The sequence below is a fragment of the Zalophus californianus genome, chromosome 7, assembly GCF_009762305.2.
Source record: "Zalophus californianus isolate mZalCal1 chromosome 7, mZalCal1.pri.v2, whole genome shotgun sequence".
NCBI classification, from domain to species: domain Eukaryota; kingdom Metazoa; phylum Chordata; class Mammalia; order Carnivora; family Otariidae; genus Zalophus; species Zalophus californianus.
Window position 1 is genome coordinate 15671721 of NC_045601.1, and position 15037 is coordinate 15686757.

The following is a 15037-nucleotide window of genomic DNA, read 5'->3' on the forward strand; positions in this document are numbered from 1 at the left end:
CATAAAGAAGGCATTCTATGAAAACCCACTTTTAAGAATTGCCTCCCCTCAGGATGCCTGGCTGATTCATTCCATAGAGCATGCAACTCTTGATCTCAGGGGTGTGAGTTCTAGCCCCCATGTTGGGTGTAGAGATTACTTAAAAATAAAATCTTAAGGAAAAAAAAAAAGAATTGCTTCCCGTCTTCCATCTCCATCTCCGTTTTTCTTCAGTTCCTTTCTGCTTACTATTCTGATTTAAGAAGTTTTAAAAAATGATTTTTTTTAAGATTTATTTATTTATTTATTTGACAGAGAGACACAGCTAGAGAGGGAACACAAGCAGAGGGAAAGGGAGAAGCAGGCTCCCCGCTGAGCAGGGAGCCCGATGCAGGGCTCAATCCCAGAACCCCGATCATGACCTGAGCCAAAGGCAGACACCTAATGACTGAGCCACCCAGGCGCCGCAAGACAAATGATTTTTTTTTTTAATTTAGTTTAGCTTTTTGGGTTTTTTTAATGTTCCATTTGTAGTTTTAAATGGTTGGGGGCTTTATATAGGTCTTCCGTTTCTTGTCAAGATTTCATGTCGGCCCTCCGTGACTCGAATTACTAGAACTCTGGGGACTGATCTGTGGAGCCAGGTAGTGCAGAGGAAAGTGTGTGACATTTACACCCAGAAGACCAGAGTTCAGTTGACTCCTGTTTACAGTTGTAACCTCTCTGAACTGTCATGTAGTGATTTCACGTTGGAGTCAGATACACCCGGCTTCTCCAAAGACTCTCTGACATAAATCCCAGCGGGGACTCAGGAGCTCCAGTCCAATATAACACGGGTACTGCACACCTCTACTTGGTCGTCTCTAAAGTATCTCCGTCCCAGCATGTCCGAACATAACCTCCTGATCTTCCCCACCAAGCTGGCTTTTTGCCTGTGTTCCATCTCTTGGTGGGAATCCCCATGATCTTTCTAGTTACACAAACGAGCAATCTAGTAGGGGTTATCTTGGACACACTGATTTCCCCTACCCTCCTCCATCTAATTCACCACCCAGCTCTGTTGAGTTTTTATCTTCTAACTACCTTTCAAATTCCATCCCTCTCGCTCGGTCGGGATCGCCACCACCCACTCTTGTCATCTCTCTTCTAGACCCCAGAAAGGTCGCCCCTCTCACCACTTCAGCCGGTCTCCCCTCACCTGCCTCTTCACTTCCCAGTCAAATTTGGTTAGCTCTGCAGTGCAGCCATCTTATCGCTCACCCTGCAAAATCCCCTCTGGTGGCTCTCGTTGTTTTTCAGAAATGGACCAAAATCCTTAAGAAGACCTGAGTCTCCACCTTCGCCTCGCCTCATTCTTTTCCGGCTCTTTGACCTTCAGTCACATGGACCTTCTCCCAGTTGCTCAGCGGCATCTTGCTCCTGCCTGTCTTAGGGCCTTTGCAGATTTTGTCCCCCCAGCCTGAAATACTCCCATCTTTGCCCAGTTCACTCTTCTCATTCTTCAAATATCTGCTTAACTGGCATTTTCTCACAAAAGCCTTCCTTGACCTCCAGCCCCAAAATTAGACACCAGCTTCATGACCTCATAGTTCCTTGTATTTTTCTTCACATTGTAAATTTGTGTGCTTGTGTGATTCTACCCTTGAACTCTGTACTCTGCATACCATGTAAACACTGTGCCTGGCACCTCGGAACGCTCTCAACAAATGCATGACTACTTCCCAGGTCGGCTTCTTAACATCTGGACTACATGTGGGCAAGTTACTTAACTTCCTAAGTCTAGTAGATTTCTGCTGGAAAGAGGGCAGTTGGTCCTTGGCACATAATAAGTGGTCATTTATTATTAATGCTGTGGTTATTAATATTATAATTAATATTGAAGAGTGACAAAATGACATACCATGGTATTATTGAGGATTAAATGATGAGTGTAAAGAGTTACTGTAAAATATAAAGCACTATTCAGAACTTACTGTTAGCATGAAGAAACGTGAAGTGATTTTGATTTAAAAATCAAACACTTCGCTTTCTGCCTGTGGATGCCACAGAGTAAGCATCGTTAAAGGCTCCCCTCCCACCACCGTCATGTCTAAGTCAGAGTCTCCCAAAGAGCCTGAACAGCTGCGAAAGCTCTTCATCGGAGATTTGAGCTTTGAAACAACCGATGAGAGTCTGAGGAGCCATTTTGAGCAATGGGGAACGCTTACGGACTGTGTGGTAATAAGAGATCCAAACACCGAGCGCTCCAGAGGCTTTGGGTTTGTCACGTATACCACTGTGGAGGAGGTGGATGCAGCCATGAACGCAAGGCCACACAAGGTGGATGGAAGAGTTGTGGAACCAAAGAGGGCTGTCTCAAGAGAAGATTCGCAAAGACCTGGTGCCCACTTAACTGTGAAAAAGATTTTTGTTGGTGGCATTAAAGAAGACACTGAAGAACATCACCTAAGAGATTATTTTGAACAGTATGGGAAAATTGAAGTGATCGAGATCATGACTGACCAAGGCAGTGGCAAAAAGAGAGGTTTTGCTTTTGTAACATTTGATGACCATGACTCTGTAGACGAGATTGTCATTCAAAACTACCATACTGTGAATGGCCACAACTGTGAAGTAAGGAAAGCCCTATCTAAACAAGAGATGGCTAGTGCTTCATCCAGCCAAAGAGGTCGAAGTGGTTCTGGAAACTTTGGTGGTGGTGGTGGAGGTGGTTTTGGTGGGAATGACAACTTTGGTCGTGGAGGGAACTTCGGTGGTCGAGGTGGCTCTGGTGGCAGTCGAGGCGGTGGTGGCCATGGTGGCCGTGGGGATCGCTATAACGGACTTGGTAATGACGGAAGCAACTTCGGAGGTGGCGGAAGCTATAATGATTTTGGCAATTACAACAATCAATCCTCAAATTTTGGACCCATGGAAGGAGGAAATTTTGGAGGCAGAAGCTCTGGCCCCTATGGTGGTGGAGGCCAATGCTTTGCCAAACCATGAAACCAAGGTGGCTATGGTGGTTCCAGCAGCAGCAGTAGCTACGGCAGTGGCAGAAGGTTTTAATTGCTGCCAGGAAACAAAGCTTAGCAGGAGAGGAGAGCCAGAGAAGGGACCGAGAAGCTACAGGTTACGACAGATTTGTGAACTCAGCGAAGCACAGTGGTGGCAGGGCCTAGCTGCTACAAAGAAGACATATTTTAGACAATACTCATGTGTATGGGCAAAAAACTCGAGGACTGTATTTGTGACTAATTGTATAACAGGTTATTTTAGTTTCTGTTCTGTGGAGAGTGTAAAGCATTCCAACAAAGGGTTTTAATGTAGATTTTTTTTTTTTTGCACCCATGCTGTTGATTGCTAAATGTAATAGTCTGATCATGATGCTGAATAAATGTGTCTTTTAAAAAAAAAAAATCAAACACTTCTTCCAAAATATAGCTCCCTTTAAATTGAGGTGAATTTTTTAGGTTAATCTAGGATAAATAGAAATTGAACTCTTACCCCACATCACCCAGCTAGCCAGGGGCCAAGAACTCAACATTCTTCTCTCTGAACATAGAGTTTTTAATTTTTTTAACAAATACCAAACACCAGACAATATGCTAGGTACATGGAATAAAGTAATAAAAGATAAATAAGACTTGGGACTGGCTTTCTGAAAGCATCAGGCAGACACAGGTAAACTGGAGTGTTTGCAGATGCTCCAGAGGCCAGGAGAGCCTCCTAATCTTGAGGGTCAGGGAAATCCGCAGAGGGCAAGTAGGGCTAGGGCTGGAGGAAAAGGGGAGGCAGTGAGTGGTGGGTCCCTCTGGGAGGGGCATGTTTGAAGGTCCGGCATAGAGGTTCTAAGGCCCCATTCGAATAGGCCCCCACTCCTGACAGTGGGAGTAGAAATCTGGTGCTAGGCTCAGCTTTGAGAGTGCAGCCTCTGAGCAGTGAGTGTTGTGGACGGCTCGGAGCCCAAGAATGGCCTGGGCTTCAGGGCCTTCTGGTTAAAAAGACAAATGCCTCCTTCAGCTTATCTCAGTTCATCCGGCATTTCCAAAGTGAGTGAAATAACATCACTTTGTCTCCATTATCATCAACATACTCAGATGAAACTGGGTTTTTGGTGATGCCTGGATTTCAGAACAAGTTGGTTACTTAATCACTTCATGCAGATCATCAAATGGATGATCTTATATCAAGAAAACAATTAGGCAAAAAAAGAAAAAGAAAACAGGCACAACTTAATGTCATAAAGTAAAATTTTATGTTGTAATGTTTTTTTTTTGTATTGGGAAATTTTTCTTCCCTGTAATGAATACAGCGCCAACAGTCCTTCCTTTAGAAAAATATTCTAACCTTATGTCCTTTTTGCCCGTTTACATTTAGAAGCCCCCCCATCCCTACAGGGCAGGTGACTACTTTATGTCTTTTCTTGAAAAATAAAGAGGGACTGCTATCCTTTTGGACCCCCAGTTTCAAGGTTGGTTGGTCGGTTTTTAGTAGGTCTGTGAAACCCGCAAGCCTGAAAGCGTTAGTTTCATCCAGCACGAGAGCATGTTGTGCAGAATTAGGCAGGGATCGGGCCATGCAGGACCGGGTAAGCTGCGCTGAAAAATTTGGGTTTCCTACTAAAGGAAGTAGGGAATCACAGGAGGATTTTAAGCAGGATCTTAACATCAGATGTGCCCTTTGGAAAGGTCATTCTGGCTGTTCTGTGTGGACGGAGTCAAGAGCTAGAGCTAAAAGCTGGAGAGATGAGTAGGGAGGCAGAGCTCAGGTGTGGCCCTGGGATAAGGAGTTGACGTTGGTGGGCCGCGAGTGACTGAAGAATGAGGGAAGTGGGGCCCTGAAAGGAGGAACTGAGATTCCTGGGTTGGTCAGGAGATGGATGGTGGCGCCAGGCACTCAGCCAGGGATGCGGAAGGAAGGGGTTTGTGTCCGTGGCGTTTAGTGTCCTTTGGAGGAAATGGGGGTGAGGGGAAGGGGGATTTGAGTTGTTTTTCCTATTCTGAGCTGAGGGGTCTGTGGGATGGCCCAGTGGGAGTGGACTGGACCCCACAGAGAGTCCTCAGAATGAGAAGTAGGCTGTGGGCCAAACGCAGGGGAACATCAGCAAAAGAAGAATCCCTGGTGGGGATCAAAATAGAACGGCCAGAGGTGAGAGAAAACCAGAGCACAGCAGCCTCAGAGCTCGAGGCAGTGCTTATGGAGCAGGAGGAAGGGCATTAAATGCCGCAGAGAGTTCGAGCAAGCGCAGTCTGGGCGGCTGGGGAGCGGAGGTCCTCGGTGACCTTCCTGAGCCATCTCAGTGCACAGGGGCAGGAGAGATGCGGCTCGTGAGCTGCGGATGGAGGCAGGAAGCAAAGAGCAGACCTCCATTTCCACAAAGGAGGGTGGCCTCGAGCAGAGCCCCCCATGAAGATGCTGCGGCCTCAGCCTGTTCAGCGCACGCTGAGTGGAAACGGCTCTGAGGGGCCGTGATGAGGAAAGAAGATTTAGGAAAAGGGGGTGCTGTCAGCTGGGCAAGGGTGGGGAGCACTGCCCGAGATGCCCTTCTCGTGGAATCCAGGCTGGGGACTCTCCCACCCCATTTTCTCGGACTCATCCACATGTGACAGACTCTGGGGCGGGGGGAGGGTTGTTCTGATTTTTCTCCCTGAGAAAGGTTTTTTTGGGTGTCCAAAGTAAGATTTTTAAGGATTTATCTATGCAGGGGCGTCTGGGTGGCTCAGTTGGTTAAGCGACTGCCTTCGGCTCAGGTCATGATTCTGGAGTCCCAGGATCGAGTCCTGCATCGGGTTCCCTGCTCAGCAGAGAGTCTGCTTCTCCCTCTGACCTTCCCCCCCTCTCATGTACTCTCTCTCTCTCATTCTCTCTCTCAAATAAATAAAATATTAAAAAAAAAAGAATTTATTTATGCAGAGTTTTGTCTTCCCTGTGTGTCTTCCTTGTGTGAATTTTGAACATAAGACTCATTCTTTCCATGTTTCCTCCTCTCATTTGGTTTTTTTCATATCCTTGAGACTCCTGTACTCCTTGAGACTTCTTCTCTGTCTATGTGAAAGACATGTTCAGTTTGTTTCCTGCCCTAGATCAAATAGGAAATCTCTAAATCAAGATTCTAGACTAACTGGTAGACCCCCTTAAAAAAAGAAACATTTCAGTTTTTTTCATGGCTCCATTCTTACGGGCTGCAAAAAAAAATACCTTAGTCTGTTTGGGGAATGAGAAGCAGCTCTACCTTTTGCTCTAGCGAAGGAGATTTTTCACTGTAAGAACAAAAACTTCAAAATCCTACAAAATACTGATAAGTTTGATGACATTACAACATAAAATTATGTCAAAAATCTCTATAAAACAAAATTAAAAGAAAGTGCGAAAAATGTTAGCGACTGGTGTGATGAAAGGGCTCATGTTTATTATATACAAAGGGTTTTACAGATCAATAGGAAAAAGACCACCTGATAGAAAACCGGGCAGAGCTCACGAAGAGATACAAGAGGAGATGTAAATGATCAATAACATAAAAATATACTTCCTCTCATCATTAAACCCTTAGAAGGTAAGAAAATGAGAATGGATTTGGCAAAGATTCCTTTAAGAAGTGGTAATACCCAGTGCTGGCAGAGTGTGGAGAAACCGGCGGGCGCGTGGTTGGTGGTGGGGGGGAATGGATAGACAGCTCACGATTGTGTGTCCGTGATCTTTGAATGTCTTATCACAAATACATATGCTTAAAAGCGGCAATAAAAATAATGTTTCAGATTTGATTTTAAACACACTTGCGCATAACACATTCTAACAAATCAAACAACCCTGTTTAGATCTCACTTCTTGCGCTTACTGATTCTATCCTCATGGGCAAACCAACTGACTTCTCAGCCTGTTTCCTCGGTTATAAACTCTGCGTAGCAATATCCCAGATAAGTTAGTGTGCAGGTAAATGAATAACATACGGAAATGAACGGTCAGTGGTAAACACTCCATAAATAATAGCCACTCTTGTCATTGTCATCAAGGAATAAATGGTAATGTGTTATCACACTTGAAGCTGCCGTCAGTGAAGTGACACCTGGAGCTGCCTAAGCTCACATGGGGAACCTGCTCAGAGACAGAGCGCAGGAAAAAGCAGCTCATAGCAGTGTGCTCTCAGAGGATGTTACACTTTCCTGTAGAGAAAGGCAGGTTAGTAAGATGGAAAAGGAAGTATTCTGGCACTTTTCAGCCCACAGCCTGGAAGATAAGCTTCTAACGTTATATCCTGGTAGCGGTCAGGTTAGAGTGATGCTTCTGTGTAATCCCTGTTACCTGCAACCTGGCGCCGACTCGTGTTTTCATCATGAACCCCAGGCCTTGTTTCTGTCACCCCTTCGTCATCTTAGTGCTTTCACTCCTCTGACCTGCATAGAAAATACTGGGAGAACTGAGGTTCTGATCCATTCCGTGGATGTGGACGTGTAAATGAGCCTACGGTCCAGGTCTCTGAACCCAGATTGCTGCTAACTTAGGTGACCCTCCTCCCTTTCATACTTGGAGATAGCTCTTTTTTTTTTTTTTAAAGATTTAATTTATTTATTTGACAGAGGGAGAGAAAGCACGAGCAGGGGGGAGCGGGAGAGGGAGAAGCAGGCTCTCCGCTGAGGCGGAGCCTGATGCGGGACTTGATCCCAGGACCCTGGGAGATAGCTTAACCATCTGAGCCACCCAGGCACCCTTGGAGATAGCTCTTGATAGAAAACGTGAGACTGGACCTCCTCCATCCTTGCTTTGTGACTTGATTGGTCTCTCAAAGTATTATTCCATTTCATTCTTTTCTTTTAGGTCACACTTGTTAATTCTGAATCTGCCAGATCATGCCTAGAATAGAAAGGAGAGTGGGGAGTTCAGTACCAGCTGAGTAAGAATTGCCACGGGTCTGTTCTGTTTTGTTTTGTTTTTTTAAAGCTTATTGATAATGCATTCTCCACAGTAGCTTTCCTAAGCATCATAGTTACCCATTTCTTTTTAAATCTGGCTAAATTAGTTAATGTGTAGTGGGACTGTCTTTTTTTACTTTTTATTTTGAGATAACTATAAATATACATGCAGTTACAAGAAATAATAGAGATCCCATAAACCCCTTAACCGAGTTTCCTCTGATGGAAACTTCTTGCTAAACTGTAGTTCCACACCACAACCAGGGTGCTGCTGCTGATACAGTTGAGCTACAGAACATTCCTATCACAAGGATCCCTCGTGTTGCCCTTCTATAGCCAAATCCATTTCCCTTCTGCTCCCCTCACCCTCTCTTCCTAATCTGTTCTCTTCTCCTGTGATTTTCGAGAATGTTATAGCCAAGGAGTCCTACAGTATGTGACCTTTGGGGATTGGCTTTTTTCACTCCGCAGAAAGCACCCATTTTGCTGTGTACATGTATCAGGAGTTCATTTCTCCTTACTGGCTGTGTGGTTTCCTGTGGTGTGGGCATCCCACACTGCTTAACTGTTCACCCACTGAAGGACATCTGGGTTGTTTCTAATCTTTGACTCTTAGGAATAAAGCTGCTGGGGATGTCCACGCATAGGGTTCAGTGTGAACGTAAGTTTTCATTCTCTGGGATGAATGTCCATGAGCCCTGTTGCTGGGTGATATGGTCGTTGCATATTGATTTTTTAAGAAACTACTGTTTTCCAGAGTGGCTGCACCACTTCACCTTCTCCCCAGCCGTGTTTGAGCAGTCCAGGTCTTTGGTATCCTTGCCAGAATCTGCTGTTGCTGTTATTTTTTACTTTGGTCATCTTGATAGGTATATAATGAAATCTCAGTGTGGTTTTAATTTGCTTTTCCCCAGTCGCCAACGAGGTTGAAGGTCTTTCCAAGCCTTTATTCACCATCTGCATAGCCTTTGGGGTGAAATGTATCTTCAAGTCCATTGCCTATTGTCTAATTATATTTTTTTCCCTGTTGGATTTTGAGAATTCTTTATATATCCTGTATACCTGTCCTCTGTCAAAGGTTTGCAAAGGTTTCCAAATATTTTCTCCTGGTCTTTAGCTTGTCTTTTCATCCTCTTAACAGGCTCTTTCACAGAACAAAAATTTTTAATTTTGATGAAATCCAACTTACCAGTTTCTCCTTTATGGATTGTACTTTTGATGTTCAGTATAAAAGCTCTATATCTAACCCTAGATCCCTAAGATTTTTCTCCCACTTTTCCCCCAGAAGTTATAGTTTGGTGTTTACCTTTGAGTCCATGATTCATTTTGAATTAATTCTTATATAAGGTATGCAACTTTGGTGAAGTGCTTTTTTTGTTGTTTTTTGCCTACTGGGAGTCCGGTTGATCTAGCACCATTTGCTGAAAAGATTGTTCTTCCTCCACTGAATTGCTTTTGTGCCTTTGTCGACCATTAATTACGCATATTTATGTGGGTCTACTTCTGGGTTCTCAAGCTGTGTCATTGGTCTGTATGTTTGTCCCTTCAACAAGACCACACTGTCTTGAATACTGTACCTATTTGATACATCTTGAAATCAGACTGATTTGTCCCACTTTAATATTCTTTTTAAAAACTATTTTAGCTATTCTGGTTTCTTTGGCTTTACATTATACATTTGGGGATATTCCTATCTATATCTACAAAAAAAATCTTGCGAGAATTTTGATAAGAATTTTGTCGAACCTATATATGGACTTGGGAAAAATTTATGTTTTTACTATGTTGAATTTTCCTAACCATAAATACAGTATATCTTTCTTTAGATATTCTTTGATTTCTTTCTTCAGCGTTTTAGTCTTCAACATACAAGTCCTATACATGTTTTGTTAGGTTGACAACATATAATGTATTTCAGTATTTTAGGTGATTGTAAGTGGTATTTTATTTCTAACTTCAGTGTCCACAAGTTCAAAGTTAGTATACAGAATTACAATTGACTTTTACATGTTTATCTTAGAGCCTCCCTGTGGTGTTGCCAAATTCGTTTGTTAGTTCTAGGAGTTTTTTGTAGATTCCTTGGGACGTTCTAGGTAACAACCATGTCATCTGGAAATAGGAACAGTTTTAGTTCTTTCTTTCCTTTCTGTATGCCTTTTATTTCCTTTCTCGTTTTATTGCACGAACTTGAACTTCCAGTACTATGTTCAGTCGTGAGAGCGGGCCTCCTTGCCTTGTTCACAATCTTAGGAAGCATTCGCTCTTGATAACATTGAGTCTACTGTTAAGTATAATGCTGATCTGTGTGTGGTGGGCTGTTGTAAATGTTCTTTGTGGGAAAGGAGCAGTCTACTGATTCGATGCACCGTCTCCTTTAGAGGCAGTTCCCCTACTATATAGATGATTCAGGCCAAGTGGTTTGCTAGGGTAGAGTGGGAGAATGAAGACCTTAGAATTTGGAGTCAGAACATTCCGATTTAAATTTTGGCCCCCCTACCTTCTAGCTAGATGGCCTGGGCAAATTACTCACACCTCTCAAAGCCCACTTCCTCGTCCACGAAAAAGGGAGAAAAGAGCGCCATCCTACTTCCTCCAAGAGCGCAGGTGTCCAGGGAAGTAGGGGTGTGTTCTTACAGCCCCTGCCAGGGGAGCCCTGTCCACACAGCGGGAGCTGGAAAATTGCCTTCACCCTGCCCTGCTGTGGCCCCACCCCAGCACGTTGATTTACTGATCTCTATGGAAGATTTGACGACTTCTGATAGCTAGATCATTAGAATTTGCATTTGGAATCGTAAACTAAAAGATTAACTGCTCTGGGGATGTCTGGAGCGCAGACAGCCGAGTTCATTTCGCAGCTCAGCTCGTCCCCTCACCATCTGTGTCAGCTTGGGCAGACCATGTCACCCCCGAGTCCACGGTAAATGCCATCATCCGTGAAATGGGAGTGAAGACAGAGCAACAGGCTCACAGGGCTGCTGTGGAGGTTAAATGAGTGAATTGGTGTCACGTTGTTGGCATGACATGTTAGCTGTGGTCATTACTATTGGTGACTATAACGGACACATACTTACTTGTGAATCACCTTTCTTAAAAAAAAATTGTTTGCTTTGCAGATTTTTAAAAAAATGGATTTGGCCAACCATGGACTTATTCTCCTGCAACAGTTAAACGCTCAGCGAGAGTTTGGTTTCCTGTGTGACTGCACGGTTGCCATCGGCGATGTGTACTTCAAGGCACACAAATCAGTTCTTGCTTCATTCTCCAATTACTTTAAGATGTTGTTTGTCCATCAGACCAGGTAACTAACGTGGTTGATAATAATCTAATGCCTGTAGACGCTGAACTTCATGGCCCTCTTCCCCTCCAAACCTGCTCTTAGCCCATCCAGACCATGGGGCTCCCCTCCTCTCCCTGGAATCCTAGGCCCCTGGGCTCCCAGTTTTCCCTCGTGACCTCACTTGCCCCCTTTGCCCATCTTGGTTACTTCCACGGACCTTCGAGCCCCCAGCAGCCCCTCCACGCCCAGTACCCTGGCTAGGTGTCCCCCCCAACAGCAGGATGGGCAGTGGCCTCCTGAATCCCTTTCTCCCACTCCTCCAGCCCCAGCCCCCCGGACTCCCCGCACTCCTTTCCCTATTTGTATCTTTATCTGTCGGTCTAGTGAGAAGCTTGAGGGTATCAGTTCCCCAGTTTCCTTCTTTTCTCTCTTAAAACATCTCAATCCCAGTATCTTGGCTTGATCTGTCCTTCCCATCTCGGAGAAAAGGACCCTCGATGTCTAAGGAAAAGTGATCTTCCTCCAACTCTCAGGCTGCAGATCCTACCTCTTACTCCTTGTTCTGTACTTTTCACTGCAGCCCCCCTCCCCCCCGCACCCGAGTCTGAAGGAGCCACGCTCCCCTGCCGCCCTGACGGTGCTGCCTACCCCAGCTTCTCCTCCGTCTCACCTGAAGGTGTTCAGAGGGCGAGCCACAGCCTTGCTGGAGCTCCCTGCACTGCACCCCCCGACCCTGCCTCTCTGGTGGCCCTGTGGCCTGTGCTCCATCCCACTGAAATCACTTCTCAAAGGGCACCTCTTCATAGAAACCTCGGCTCTTCTCAGCCTCTGGCGTCCTTGTCAGCACTTGCTACCGCTTGCTTCCTCTTTTTAAGGGCCGTCGTCTGCACTTTGATAATGCAGAACATTCCCTGTTTTCCTGCCCTCTGCGCGGGAGCCTTCGAGAGCCTGCCGAGTTTTGGTCTTGAGCTTTCCATGCTTCTTTCCATGTGCACTCTTCTGAGGGGGGCTTGTTTCTCCTGGATTTGACCTCCACTGGAAACCATAAGTTTACAGCTCTGGCCTTGACCTTTCTCTGTGTCCAGGACTCTGCTTCCCAAGGCTGCGAGGCTGGCTGCCCGAGCGGTAGAGTCGAGTATCTGCGTGTCTGAAGTGGAATTAGGCCTTCCCACGTCCTTCCCTCGCTTCCCTGTTCATGTCCAAGTAACCTGCACTTGAAATCGCTCCAAAACCCCACTCTCTCGGTCCCCAAATCATGTTTCTCTCACAGTCCCTTTTGCATTAGCCCTTTCCTCCCCTTCTTACTTCCTCCCATTTCCTAATCATTCCTGTCAGATGAATATTCCTAAACAGCGCTTTGATTGTATGACACCTTTGATCAGAAGCCTACTCCGTGGTGCTACTCCTTTGATCAGAAACCTAGAGGATATCCATTGCATGTCAACACAGCACACAGATCCCTGCTTCTCTTTCAAGGCCCCGCAGGCTGGCAGCCTGACCTCCACCCTGCTTGGCCACCGCGCCCCCTCGGCCCAGCCCCTGAGCCCAGCTCCGCCCCCCCCACCTCTTCCGTGACCCCTCCCCACAGTGATCCAAAGCCATCTCTTCCTTTCTCACATTTCACAGCAAGATCAGCACATTTTCCCTGTGTTGTTCTTGGTGGACTTATCTCCCCTCCTCATTTGTAAGTTTCCTGAGGGCAGAGACCGGGTTGGACCAAGCTTTGTGGACGCCCCAGTGTATAGGTCAGGTATTTGTACAAATTTAAGCCACTTGTTAAGTGTCTGGAGGAGCAGAATGGGTGAAGAAGAGGAATAATGGCCAGCCGAAGTTGCTTTGTCTTGCGACACTAAGGCTATTCCCTTTTACCTCATTGTCAGAGACTGACTTAGAAGTTTCAACACAATGAGTTAACCTGTCTTGAAAGGGGGAAGATTTTCATTTTGAGGAGTAAAAGAATACAGTTTAATGAGTTTTAAATAGATGCAAGAAACTTAAGTGGAGAGCATTTAAATGCCTTTGTAAAAAGGAAATGTGGTTATCTGTGTAGATCAGAGTCCCAAGTGTTACTGGGCTGGAGGCGGCACGCGCCATTTCTCTTTGAGACAAAGCAAATCAGGGCAAAAGCCAGAGGCAGGCTTTTCAACCAGAGCCTTTTTTGCAAGGCACTGTGAACTGCCACCTCATGATGCAAAAGGTGGGCTGAGATTACAATGTTTTCACACTTGGTTTAAGAGTGTTTTATTGTCTGTAGTACCACTAGATGTCTCTGTCTCGTGTGCAGCACCCCAAGTGGTTAAGCTTTAAATCTTGTAGGGCTGCAAACACAGAGCTCCCCAAACTGCAGAGAGGCAGGTTTGGCTCAGCACAACCTTCTGAATGAGGTAAACATTGTTTAAAATTAATTATTGCCCTAGTTCTTTAAGCCCTTCTTTGACTTTGAGATTCTAGCCAAAGGAAAGATTAAAAATGCAAATTACTGCGAAAGTTTGTACAAAGGGCTTGTGCCGGTGCTGAAACCATATTTTTCCTGTACAAGTGTTGTCTCAAGCAGACACCTACAAATCAAAGCATGCAGGTGTAATTATCTTGTGGAGAGCTATGTCCTTCCAGAAGGGCTTGGAAATGACCAAAGTCCGGGGCCCATAGCGCGCAGAGAGGCCTAGCTGCCTGGGAGGGAAAGCAGTCAAGGATGGAAATTGCTGGAATGTGACCTAAGGAACTTTTTTAAATAACTTTTTTTAAAGTGTTTCTATGTGTATATGGGTGCATGTGTTCTTCCGCTTTAAGAAAAAAAATTGAAATCAAGATAATTGGTTTCTGGGAACCTCCCAGGGCCCTAGGCGCTGGCCTTAAATCCGAGCGACTCGCTGCCTCCCTTTCCCTGGTGGTTTCTCACCAGCCCCGTGGGCCCCTTCGGAATCCTTCTCCCTCCAGCCTGGCGGGGTCTCCCAGCCCCATTTATTCGTTGCCTTCGGAGATTGCACACAGTTTATAAAACCTGAGCTCTGCTCAGTCACCACCCATCACTGGCAGGGGACAGACGACAACCTGTACAATAACAAATGAGGGAAAATCATAAAACTTATGACAAAATTTTGTTGGGAAGGGGCCCTGCTTGGTACTTACCACTCACAGATGCTAAAAAACACAGCCCTCCTTGGGATTTTCGGCCCTTCTCTTCTCTTTCTGGGAGGCAGAGGGGGGCTCACTGTCCCTTCTGCCTAGAGGAACATTCCCTCCCAGCAGAACAAAGGTGCCCTGTAATCTCCTGGGAGTACTTCGTATCTCTGAAGGCCTGTGGTTTCCCAGTTCTCTGTTTTGGAGGTGATTATTTACATGATTAAAGTATTCTTCACCACACATGATCCCTTAAGTTTTGTTTTGAATATTGAACTTCCCTAGAGCCCCTTAAATGCATTCTAGTGTACACAGAGTATTATTGGCACTCGCCCTGTGCTTGAAGGGAAGACCACCTGTAATTGCATTCCTATTTAAAGGAATATAAAGAGAGGACTGTAAAAAGATTCCAAAGGAAGATGAGTGATCTGTCTTTTTAAAAAAATAGAGTCACAGAAGCTCTGTTCTTTCTGCCATCAAAGTGCTGCTAGTTTTTATGCATAATCTTTATTCTTTGACTTCCATACTTCGTAGGCAGACATTTTTCACATGATTATTTGTATGCAGTCATCTTGAAATATACACACATTGATGGCAAGACAGGAATTAGTCAAATCTGTTCTGTCACAAATGCTATTAAAGTCACTCTTTTAAAATATAGAATAAAATGTTAAATTTGGAAGAGCAAGGTATACTGTTACTTTTTTAGCATATCGGGAAATATTTATCGATAAGATAAACAGCTAAAGGAGACAAAAAGAGAATAGTAAGA

At 45.0% G+C, this 15037-nt stretch overlaps 1 protein-coding gene across 3 annotated transcripts in view; it reads left to right on the top strand.

Annotated features, from left to right (window-relative positions):
- ZBTB2 (zinc finger and BTB domain containing 2) overlaps positions 1 to 15037 on the top strand; it is a 32064-nt gene that overhangs the window by 12790 nt on the left and 4237 nt on the right. For all 3 annotated transcript variants that reach the window (XM_027603456.2, XM_027603458.2, XM_027603459.2), the window contains exon 2: positions 10982 to 11166. In XM_027603456.2, the coding sequence (XP_027459257.1) occupies positions 10982 to 11166 (185 nt within the window). The remainder of the gene's footprint in view (positions 1 to 10981; positions 11167 to 15037) is intronic.